This window comes from Lipophrys pholis (genome assembly GCF_963383615.2).
Source record: "Lipophrys pholis genome assembly, chromosome: 5".
NCBI classification, from domain to species: Eukaryota; Metazoa; Chordata; class Actinopteri; order Blenniiformes; family Blenniidae; genus Lipophrys; species Lipophrys pholis.
The window spans coordinates 4052891-4064045 of record NC_137628.1 but is presented as its reverse complement, the minus strand read 5'-3'; the positions used below and the strand labels follow the sequence as shown (position 1 = coordinate 4064045).

At 41.4% G+C, this 11155-nt stretch overlaps 1 protein-coding gene across 2 annotated transcripts; it reads left to right on the top strand.

Moving 5' to 3' along the window:
• The first annotated feature begins 435 nt into the window (after nucleotides 1-435).
• Nucleotides 436-9582, top strand: pycr1b (pyrroline-5-carboxylate reductase 1b). 2 transcript variants are annotated; one of them, XM_080463954.1, is made up of 9 exons: nucleotides 436-949; nucleotides 1527-1619; nucleotides 2122-2192; nucleotides 2859-3038; nucleotides 3182-3289; nucleotides 3431-3544; nucleotides 5711-5803; nucleotides 7536-7699; nucleotides 8453-9582. In XM_080463954.1, exons 2-9 carry the CDS (start codon nucleotides 1553-1555, stop codon nucleotides 8625-8627), a joined length of 972 nt encoding a protein of 323 aa, XP_080320080.1. In that variant the 5' UTR covers nucleotides 436-949; nucleotides 1527-1552; the 3' UTR covers nucleotides 8628-9582. The 2 variants fall into 2 exon arrangements, with proteins under 2 accessions (XP_080320080.1, XP_080320081.1); XM_080463955.1 differs by lacking the exon at nucleotides 436-949 and adding an exon at nucleotides 1265-1428 and having other exon boundaries at nucleotides 8453-9494.
• Nucleotides 9583-11155: the final 1573 nt, after the last annotated feature.

Here is an 11155-nt window from a genome sequence, read left to right as displayed (position 1 = left end):
TCCCTGGCACACTTATCTGTTTTTCATCAAAACACTATTATTTGCTCAGGACTTCCGATAAACAATATATTTAATTTTTAGTATGCCTTCTTCTTAATACATTTTATATTTTATTGATTCTCTTTTATGTCTTTCCTAATCACCTTTTTTTATGCATTTCTTGTATAGCACTGTCTGAATGGTGCTATATTAATACATTTTTCTTGCCTGCCAAAAAACCCAAAACAAATTCCTCATGCTGAATATACCTGGCAGCAAACATCTTCCTGATTCTGATTTTAGTCTCTGCTTTGTGGATTTGTTCCTCTTTTGTAGTCTTAAGCTTCTGTGATCAGAGTCAATATTGAAACTGCCTCTTTGATGAGACCACGCTCATGGTGCCAGATTTAACCTTAAATTCGTACCAACTGCTCTAGTGTCATGACATTGGCTCTCAGGCTCAGTGTTACATCAGTCATGGATGATGAGAATAGATGCTGTTGAGTCTTGGTTTTGTCCCTAAACATGACCAGACATGGTGCGGAGAGGTGAGGTCAGTCCCAGTTTAGTGTTAAATGAGTCAAAGACGGTGAGAATAGATGCTGTTGAGTCCTGGTTTTGTCTATAAACTTCCTCCACGTGTCACTCGCGATAGATTTGACCTATTTTCCTTCAGGCGGCCACGCGAGCTGAAACTTCAGGGCTGATGCAACTGGGCGGCACGGACTGTAAACCCCGCCTAGAATTTCCCATGTGGCTTATGATTGGTCGAATGCTCATACTATCTCTCTCCTGATTGGTCGGGACCGCTGTCCATTACCGGTGAATGAGGCAAGAGTAGAAAGGAAGCCACGTTGACACACAAAAAAGTGCCTCTTTTTGATTTTTTTTCTGTGTCTGGGGAGTAACGCTCACGTCCACAACCAACATCTGTAATCTCACTGACTTCAGACGGATTATCTAGCTGGAGGTATGATATATTTCATCCCGTTTTGTATTATTTGGCTCGAGCGGAACAGCTAGCCGCTCACAGGAGGTCACCAGCTAGCTAGAAAAGCTATCATCTGTGATTAAGCATTAAATCTTCCCAAATTGGCAGCTTGTTTAAAAAAAACAACATTAGAAGACGTTAACTTCTGGACCTAGCGGAGTTTACAACCTGTGGTGTGGTTTTTGTGCAGAGCCGGTTTAAATCCGGCGTCGTTAACGAGGTGGAACCTTAATGTCCTCGGCTGAGTGGCGCCCGCAGCACCAACTGTCACACTTTCTTAAATGTTTCATGCAGATGAGTTTCATGTGTGTGTGTGAAGCTTCCCGAGTGTCACTCAGTGTCAGAGGAGGTGTTTCATCACTGTTCACTTGTCTGTGGACCAGCTACTACAGTTTTTCTCCAGATTTCATCACCACCAAAGTCTCTTTCTGCACTTTTCTTCCAAAGTGAATGACATGGTGTGTATCAGAAGGCTTTGTTTTCAAGTCTGCACACACCAGCTCACTGTGTTTTCGTGGGGTTTTTTTTTGTGTGTGTTTTTTTTCCCCCCCTCCAGGGCAGAAACGCCACATCATTGACAGGATGAGTGTTGGGTTCATTGGAGCAGGCCAGCTGGCTCATGCACTGGTCAAAGGTTTCACTGCTGCAGGTGAGTCCAGGCTGAAAATCAACTCACAGTCACACTCATTTTTATTATTCTCTGCTTCGACAAGCTTTTACACAAACATGTAAACAATAAATATTCCCTATGTGGCATTTTGTCTTCTTGTTTACCCATAAAAACCGGCATGAATCAAAATGTTTTCACAGCAGAACACAACTCCTGAAATGCATCTCGACACACCTGCCCGCCTCCAGGAGAATTTACTGCTCACAGGCCAACACTGTATCGTGACGGATTAGTCTTCTGCAACAAAAGCAGCAGAATCACTTAGATAACTTCTAATTAATTGGCTTGGCAGTGTTTTAAAGCAAATAAGAAGAGTCGTTAGGATTTTAGTCAGTTTTACTTTTCAAAGACGACGTCACTGTTTTGTTTGTGTTTAGATTTGGAGCCATATTGACTTTTCAGATTTACATTTGAGTCTCTTGTTAAAACCATTGATGAGCTGTTCTTTCCCACCTTATCATCTCGCCTGACTCCTCCCCAGGTGTGATTGCCACTCACAGGATCACAGCCAGCTCCCCTGACACAGACCTGCCCACTGTGTCGGGCCTGAGGGTGAGGAGCTCAGTCTTCAATGTTTGTCTGGTGTTGCGTGTCTGCTAGTCCTGCTCAGTCATTAAACTTGGATTATACACATAACGGTCATCATAGTTCCTCCTATTTTTGTGTAAATAAATGCTTTATAAGTTTCTCGTGGCAAAGCAAGTTACCTCAGCATCCAGAACCACAATCATTTTACCATAAAAAAACTTATCCAAGTTCTTTTTTCCCAGATGTGGGTCTGAAAAAGTTTATTTTCTATTTGGGGTCTTATTCCTGTTTCGCACTAAAACTGACCCACTAAACTGAGGTAAGTCTAGTCTGTATATGTATCCAGAGCTATTGAGCAATCATGCAATAAATTAATTAACGGCTCTAATTTCCCGGACCTACACTGAAGGAAAAAACACCTGTAGTCATTATGCAACATAAGTTGTTGAGTTATTGGAAATAAATTCAGTGACTACTGTACCCTACCTACATGTGTGTCAGAGCATCATGTGCATGAAGCAGTGGTAACCCTTGTCAGGGTCCTTCCTGCTAGCTTTATATTCTGCATTATTGCATTGTTTGAGCTTATTCTGTCTCAGTTTATCAATTTTTCCCAATGTAAAAATGCAGTTTATGTGTTTATAAGCACAGATTGTTCACCGAGTTCTCTTTTTCTTATTGGTTTTGTAGAAAATGGGTGTAAATCTGACGACGAGCAACAAAGAGACAGTGAACAAGAGTGATGTGCTCTTCCTGGCTGTGAAGCCCCACATCATCCCCTTTGTGCTGGATGAGATCGGACCTGACATCGAGGACCGCCACCTCATCGTGTCTTGTGCTGCAGGTGTTACCATCAGCTCCATAGAGAAGGTCCGCTTCACTCTCACCTCCTAAAACAACTCATCAATCCACAGCCGCTGCCTGATTCTGTTCTAATTGGGGTTTGTTGCTGGGGATAGCAAAAAACATGTCAAGAAACGTTTCCAACAGATTCCTTTTATTTTGTTTTACAGAAGCTGCTTCAGTACCGAGCAGCTCCTAAGGTCATGCGGTGCATGACGAACACCCCAGTGGTGGTGAAGGAGGGAGCGACAGTGTATGCCACCGGGACACATGCAGAGGTAAGAAAAGTTTAAGTGGCTGCTGGAGAAGTGCAAAGTGCGTCTTACAGTCTGATCTGATTGCAGTAAGCTTCATCAAGGGGTGAACTGTCTGTAAAAGCTTGACGAGGGACTTCTTCTCTGATGACTTTACTCTTTCAGGTGGAGGACGGGAAGTTACTGGAGCAGCTGATGGCCAGTGTGGGGTTCTGCACAGAGGTGGAGGAGGACCTCATTGATGCCGTCACCGGCCTGAGTGGCAGCGGACCGGCCTACGTGAGTAACTTCACAATGATGTGTGGCTGAATTGGCTGGATGTATAGTTTTAGGATTTTAGTTTGATTCGTTATGGGAGAAAAACATGGAGGCTGTACTGGTCCAGTTGTAGTGTTTCCTCTGCATGTCAAAAGCATCCATTCATATTTCACATCACTTTATCCAACAGACTATTGCGGGGGGGCTGAAGCTGATCCCAGAGCACACACACTTGCATCTAGGGTTAATATTAGAATCACCAATTAAACTCAAACCCACACCAACCACTACACCACCACCCCTGTATGAAGTCTTCATCCAAAAATAAACCCTTTCAGATTCTGCTTTGTTGAATTGTTTCTCTCCAGACTCTCATTTTGGCCCTTTGAGAGCTGCTGAGGCTCTTTCAGATTGACGTAGAACCGATCTGATAGACTCTGTTTCTGGAAGACTGGCTGCCATTGCTCATGTTTATCTTCTGCTGTCTGCTCTCAAAGCCAATCGTAATATTTTACATTAATTATTCACCCTGTAATGTGTCAAAAGTAATGACAGTCCCTGATAAGATACTGAGAATAACAAGTACATCCTCACAGATGGAAGCAGAAAGTTTCTGCAGATAAAGTCCATATGATTTAAATGTTTATTTGCTTTGTATGTTTGAGTTTCGTGTCTTCAACAAGTTAGGTTTGAAACAAAACGAGGCTAAGTCCAGAAAAAAAGTCAGTCTGGGACCAAAATGACAAAAGACTCTGATCTTGTAAAATTAGCATTTAGTGTGCGTGACTCTACTCTTGGTATAGTTTGTGGATGTATCGCTCTTTTTAAAGTCCAGCAGTGGTAAAACTCACCGTCTTGTTCATAAAACAGTCACGTCGAAGGTACTGTGAGCAGCAGACGAGGAAATTATGAGTAATTTTGTCTGGCTTTTTATCAGCTGTCTGCATTGAGCTCTGGAAGGAGATTTTCAATATAGCAGAAACGGGTCTGTGTATTCCCTTTTTTTTTTTTTTTTTCCTGACAGACTAAATATTGTGTGGGACACTTCAGAATCAGAGGTGGGCCTCAATGTTTTTTCATTTTTCAAAAGGTCATAAAAAATATCGGTGCATATTTTTCCCATTTTAAATCAGAAAAATCACAAGTTTTGCTGGATCATCGTACTTCTCAGATAGTGTATTTTTATCACATATAAATTGGTAATTTATTATGCTGTTGTAATGAATTACCAAATACTGAAATAAAAGTGTGACATGTAACGATGCAAAAGTTTTCACAACATGAAACGTGGTCATGTATCCTCACAAACCGTTACTGAATATGTAGAATATGGTAAAGATATTTCCTTACCAACATTAGATGCATTTTTTTTTTCCTATTAAAGTATCTTTTCTTCCTGATTTATCCTCCATTGCCAGGCAAATACACCTAAACAACACTGAGACCCGACAACCCAAGAAGTGATAGCTCATGACGTCAATCTCTTTTTAGAAAACTGCCCGTTTTTAACACTAAATAACTTCAGGTACATCGTTAGTTTTCAGTAACTTCGCCTCTGGTTAGTTTGGGCCACAGAGAGATTCTTGCTGCTGGTTTTATTTCTTATTTTTCCGTGAACCTGTTTATTAACTCCCATCTGGTAAAGACGCCACCGCAACAATGACTGTCATCACATATTTCTGAAAACCAATGAAGGTTTTTTTGATTTAATAAGAGTTGCATAAACAAAAACCCAATTTTATGAAGGTAATAATTTTTCTTCTTTTGGTAAAAATCACTAAATTGAGTTACTACGCTACTTATTTCTTCTCCTCAGCCACTTAATTAGGATCATCAGATATGATCCATTGCAGCAGTTATTTATAAAATCTCAAATTGCTGGTAGAAAGAATTTATTTCAAGAGGTGTTGCTTATTTCCTTCCTCCTATGTTTGTGACTAGAAAAGCCAAAACATTAGAACAGCCTCAACATGATTGTGGTCCAACTTAACACAGCTCCAGATTACCGTCATGTAAATATTCCAAGAATACCATTATAACCCCAAGAGGAAGTGAACACATTACTTCATAATAGCAGCATGTGTGGCTGTTTTACCGGGTCACACTAAGAATACCTGCTGAGTTGTTGATTGTACATGATGCCTGCACATCTGTTAAAGAAATGGTGGTGTCTCTGTGCTCCACCAGGCGTTTACGGCCGTGGATGCTCTCGCAGACGGAGGGGTGAAGATGGGTCTTCCCCGGAGACTGGCCATCCGACTCGGAGCTCAGGCCCTACTGGTCAGTTGTGCCATTACTGTGTGTGTGTGTGTGTTTGTCTTATGTTGCACTAACTCTGGATATTAAATCTCCTTGATCTGCTGCTGTGCATGTTTGCAGGCAGAAAACTCATTAAGATTGAGTTGCTTTCAGTGCACCCAGCAATTTTACTGTCTGATAACTGCTGACTTTTGTTCGACGCAATAATGAAACGCCAGGAAAAATAAACACCTACGGGGCACACGAGCTCGCCAAAAATAAGACGGAGGGTGAAAAGGATTTATTTTGATCTGTGTTCTGCAGGGTAACGGCAAATTTGGAATTGCTGTTTTTAAGCACAAAACCAAATGTGGTTTTGTTTTGTTAATGCGGTGTTAGTGAGATCACAGCTTGGAGGTTTATCAAATTAAAAGACTGGAAGACAATTATTTTTATAAAGTTTTTCCCCTTTCAGCTGCTTGAGTCTTTTCTCCTGCGTTCAGCCTTGTCACATGCGCTCGCATGTCAGAGATGCAGAATCTTCTCAGTGTCGTCACGTCATTGTATATTTGTCTTTCACACCCATTTCTGCACTCATGTTCACCTGCGTTATGCCAGCTCCAAGGTGTTTCACTGAGAGGTTTGATTTTCAACAAGTCTGGCTTCCGATCACAAATTAGTAATCAGACAGGTTTATTATGCAAGGAATGCATTTTTTAAAGAAGTTTAGATTCAGTATAGTATTTTCTTATTTATTTATTTTTTAATCTAAATGTTTCTGTGTCTTGTACGGGAGTGAAAACTCGTTTTTTCTGAGAAATATAAACCATCAATCGATCCACAAAGCTGAATGGAGCTTTCTTATGTACAAAAGCTTGTATAAAATACTTTTTCTTTTTGCATTTTCTAATGGCAGAAACATTTTTTGGGGACTATATGCTGGCTTGAAAATTTGTATTCAGTTATTGTCTATAACAGGGTGTCAAACATAAGAACCATGAGCCAAAACCGGCCTGCAAGAAGCTCTAATCTGGCCAAACCTCCAGGCAAATGGTGAAAATTTCTAACAAAACATTGATTAGCTACCTCGTTGCTATCAAACTAGCCTCAGAGCCATGCTGTCCCCCATAATGCAGCAGCTGGAGGAGAATCTTTAGACGTTTCACAGTATTTTGCTCCAGAAGGTTTCATTAAAATTGGCTTCATGTTGAGATTGTAGTCATTTTCAGTAGTAATTGTTTGGTTTTGGTGGAAATATAGACATTATCATTATGTCTACTCTGTGCTACGCCAAAGAAAAAGTCTAAAGTTTGAATTAAAGGTTATTATAGCAGCGTTTTAATGGTCCGGCCCAGTTGAGATGAAGTTGGACTGTATGTGGCATCTGAACTACAATCAGTTTGACAGGCTTGTGTTAAAAGGTACAAGTAAGGCTTATTATTTCTAGACTTTTGTTCAATATAGTAAGTAATCACTCTGGTGGGGATCAATATATTAAGTAATCACACTGGTTGGGATCAATGTTGGCTTTAGAGTTTCACAGTAACGTATCACTAAACCAACCGAACAGGGATCCTTCATAATGTTAAACTCATAAACTCACCACAGTGTTTAAAGTGATCAGCTGTCATCTATAGACCCTCGGTGTTCACTTTGGGCGGCCACATCGTAAATACTTTAAAAAAAGATATATATTCTAATTTAATCTGCCATCCACTCCAGAGCGTCTCTAAATAAACTAAAATCCTACACCGTTTCCTGTGCATGTGTTCAGGGTGCTGCGAAGATGCTGCTGGACTCGGAGCAGCACCCCGGACAGCTGAAGGACAACGTGTGCTCTCCAGGGGGCGCCACCATCCACGCCCTGCACGTGATGGAGAGCGGCGGCTTCCGCAGCCTCCTGATCAACGCGGTGGAGGCGTCGTGCATCAGGACACGGTGAGATCTTCGCTCTAATATAAACTACGCTGCAATTAATCATTGTTTAATTCCTCAATGATAAAGATTGATTGCTCCGATAACCTGCCAAAGATAAGTACTACCGGTGTACTCCCTTAAAAAATATGTGCTTTTGATAAATGAGCCAAAGGTATTGATGGCATTGAGCTGAAAGTCATCAACATCCAAGAAGTAGGAATCAAGTCATTGTTTGAAAGAAATTATTACATTTTACGAGAAGGGAAACACTTTTGTACTGAAATGGTATATATACAGTGAGTACTATACATATTTAATATAAAAATTTTACTTTTAAGATACAGGCATCAATGGTGACGCCGTGGGTGAAACATCCTGCTGTACAGTTCACATGTTTTCAAAATGGAATACACTGAACATATTGCGGAGGTCGTGTCTTAAACCAGTTTGGGGATTTATTCATTATTATGACGGATACTATACGGAATGTGTCTCTTTCAAAATGCAGTACGTTAGGTTTTGATGAGCTGCTGCCTGCATCAGTCAAGATCTTGTTTCTTTGAATCAACATTTTATAACAAAACAATCAAAGTGTAAACTTCCAAAACGGCACCAATTAACTTCGTACGCTGAAAAACTAAAGCTGTGACGTAGCCTGTGGTCTGCACAATGTCCAGGTCAAAATGGTAGAGAGAAACTTGTGAGAGTAAAAGAAAATGTTGGTTGTCTAGTTTTGATGAGTTCTCCTCTTCCTCCTCCTCCTCTTCCTCACAGCGAGCTGCAGTATCTTGCAGACCAGGAGCGAATCTCACCAGCAGCCATCAAGAAAACCACGTTGGACAAAGTGCTGCAGCAGCCCGGCGTCGCCGTCAACGACACCAACAACGGCAAAGCAGGAATCAACTTGTTCAACAATCGCACGTCTGGGGTGAAGAAGAAGAAGAACTGAAGACTCGGGGAACACAAACACACACACACACACAGGTCACTAGTGTGCCGATACAACCTCAACAAGTGAGACGAATATTTAAACACTCTGGACCGCTTAAAAATCACATCTGTGTTGCGTTGAGCGCCAGCAGAGCTGTGAAGCAGGTTTTCCTGCAGCGACGCACTTCTTACTGTTACGATGCGAAGCGGGAAATCTCTACGAGTCCTGAGGAGCCGAGTGGATGTGTGTACAATGTTTCTGCGTCTGGGAGCTGGAGCCTGAGTGTCTAACGGCCCGGCAGGTCGTCACCAGGTCCTGCTGCCGCCCTTAAAAACGAGCTTTTTATGAACGTCTTTAATGTCTTTGGAGTGAAAATAATGAAATCCACACTGTAAAAAAAAAAGAAATGGATAGGATTTAAATAGTTTTTGGGATTTTTTTTGGGGGCCGACAATGACGAACTGGTAACAAAGACTGGATGTGTATCAAACACACATTTTTTAAACTGTTTAGTCAGATTTAAACTTGTTATTCAAGGACTTTGTGCCTTTGGCCCTTTGACCCCAGTGTTTTGTTTTCTTATGAAAGTCATTCCAAGCTTCAATAGACTAATGAATTCAACTTTCTTTTTTTTCTTTTTTTCTTTTTGCGTCTTAAGAGCCAAAGGCACTTTGTACATTTTCTCTCATAAGAGAATGTTTTCTATGAGAAAGTTTAAACTGTACAAATAGTGAATTTCAAACTTCAGATTATGACAAAAGACACTGTCAGCTGTTGATCCGTCCATTCTTTGTATTTCATCCACTTTATGTTTTTGTCTGCCAACTTGCCATGTGAGTGAACAAATTGTTGATATTAAAGAAGCAGAGTTTATAGTTTCCCCTCCACCTGCCTCTCCTTCCACCTGCTGGAGCCGCGGTTCCCTTTGACTCCCGTGTCCATCAGTGACTCATTAAAATGCACGCTGGCCTCCAGATGGCGCCCTATGATCAATGTGACCCAGTTACACATGCCCCTAAAGATCAAATTACCCTCTCCACATTGCTGCGGGTTGACAGTGACTTAAAAATGACCTGGTCCTGCAGCAAATATAACCACACCACCACATCGGTCGGTACATTTCTTCAGCCGCAGAGCTGCGATTTCATGTTTCACACAGTCTTACTCCTCTGGCAGGTCAGTGACTCCAGACTTCTTCATTATGTGAATCAACACTGGTGAAAGAAGATGAGTATATGTGTTGGGAGGAAATAAACAAGGCTCCCGTGGGGTGGGGTGGGGTGGGGGGGCGTCACATAGAAGAACTGAGAAACTGTTCATTGCATTTCAAATCTGATTGTAGAATTTACACACACACTTAAAACATAACACTGATTCTAGAATCTCGGAGCAGACCTGGGAATTTCCTTGGTATCTTCTTAATTTACCGCTTTAAGAGTAAAGGTCCTCTTGAAAGGAAGCATGGTATGGGGTTTGAAGGTGCAACTACTTTTCCAATATACACTTTTTAAGTTTTCTGGCCTTACGACTATTTGTGTGGTTTTAATTCTCTCATGCTGATTTTCTTCATCCATCTTCTGTACTCCTGATCCTGTTCAGGGGCGCTGGAGCCCATCTCAGCTCACTGTGTCCGAGGGCAGGATAAACCCTGGACAGTCTGTCTCACTCACGTCCACATCAATTTAACCTCACATGCTTGTTTTTGGACAGTGGGAAGAAACTGAAATACTCGAAGGAAACCCACACACACGGGGGAGAAGATGCAAACTCCACACAGAAAGGCACGTTCCTGGGTCTTTGAAACATAAATAATGTCCCTTGTGAGAAAACAACACCAGAAAAACTCTCAAAAACTCCCTCAGAGCCTCATTTAAAGGTTTTAGTCCTTTGGATTGGCAGCGGTTAGGTTGAACATATAAGAGAGAAAAGGATCATGGGAGACCCAAACATCCTGAACGTTTAGTTCCACAGTCAGAGAGTGACGTGTAATGTTCGTGAAATACATAAAACGTAAGGAGAGTGAGTAAAGGAAAGAAGCATTAAAGCAGCCTAAACCTACAGCAGCTGAAATAGAAAGTGGCCCGATCCAGTCTGATCTCAGCACTTTGCCAAACAGGAAGTTGGTTCCATAAATAAGATACTGTCGGAAACAGGAAGGAGAACATATCAAAGGTTATGTATTTGATAACCCGTCACTTTATTATTTGAACCATTCCTTTATCTTTGCTTTCTGTAAAATGCAGTTTTACAGAGGAGAGCTTTCCACTCTGCTTTTGTCACAAAGCAGAAAAGGAACCGTGCAGCAGGTTAAAGTGGAGAGACTTCAGAGTAAACGTGACCTTCCACCGCCGGCTGTCCTGAACTTACAGACGAAATATCACTGAGTTTTGAACTGACTGATTGCTGCGGACACAAGTGCAGTAACATTTCCGCAAATTAGTAGACAGTAGCTGCAGCTCACTTCAAGTCTGCAAAATACTTTTTAGATATCTGGGTCCTTTTTTTTTTTTTTTTTTTGCGCCTCAAGCTGCAACAGTTTTGGATTA

What these genes read in the sequence shown, in the direction of transcription:
- pycr1b (XM_080463954.1), top strand. Translation starts at nt 1,553, where the DNA reads ATGAGTGTTGGGTTCATTGGAGCAGGCCAGCTGGCTCATGCACTGGTC. An exon ending in GTGGCAGCGGACCGGCCTAC is followed by an intron (nt 3,545 to 5,710) that starts GTGAGTAACTTC and finishes GTGCTCCACCAG; the next exon opens with GCGTTTACGGCCGTGGATGC. An exon ending in GCGTCGTGCATCAGGACACG is followed by an intron (nt 7,700 to 8,452) that starts GTGAGATCTTCG and finishes TCTTCCTCACAG; the next exon opens with CGAGCTGCAGTATCTTGCAG.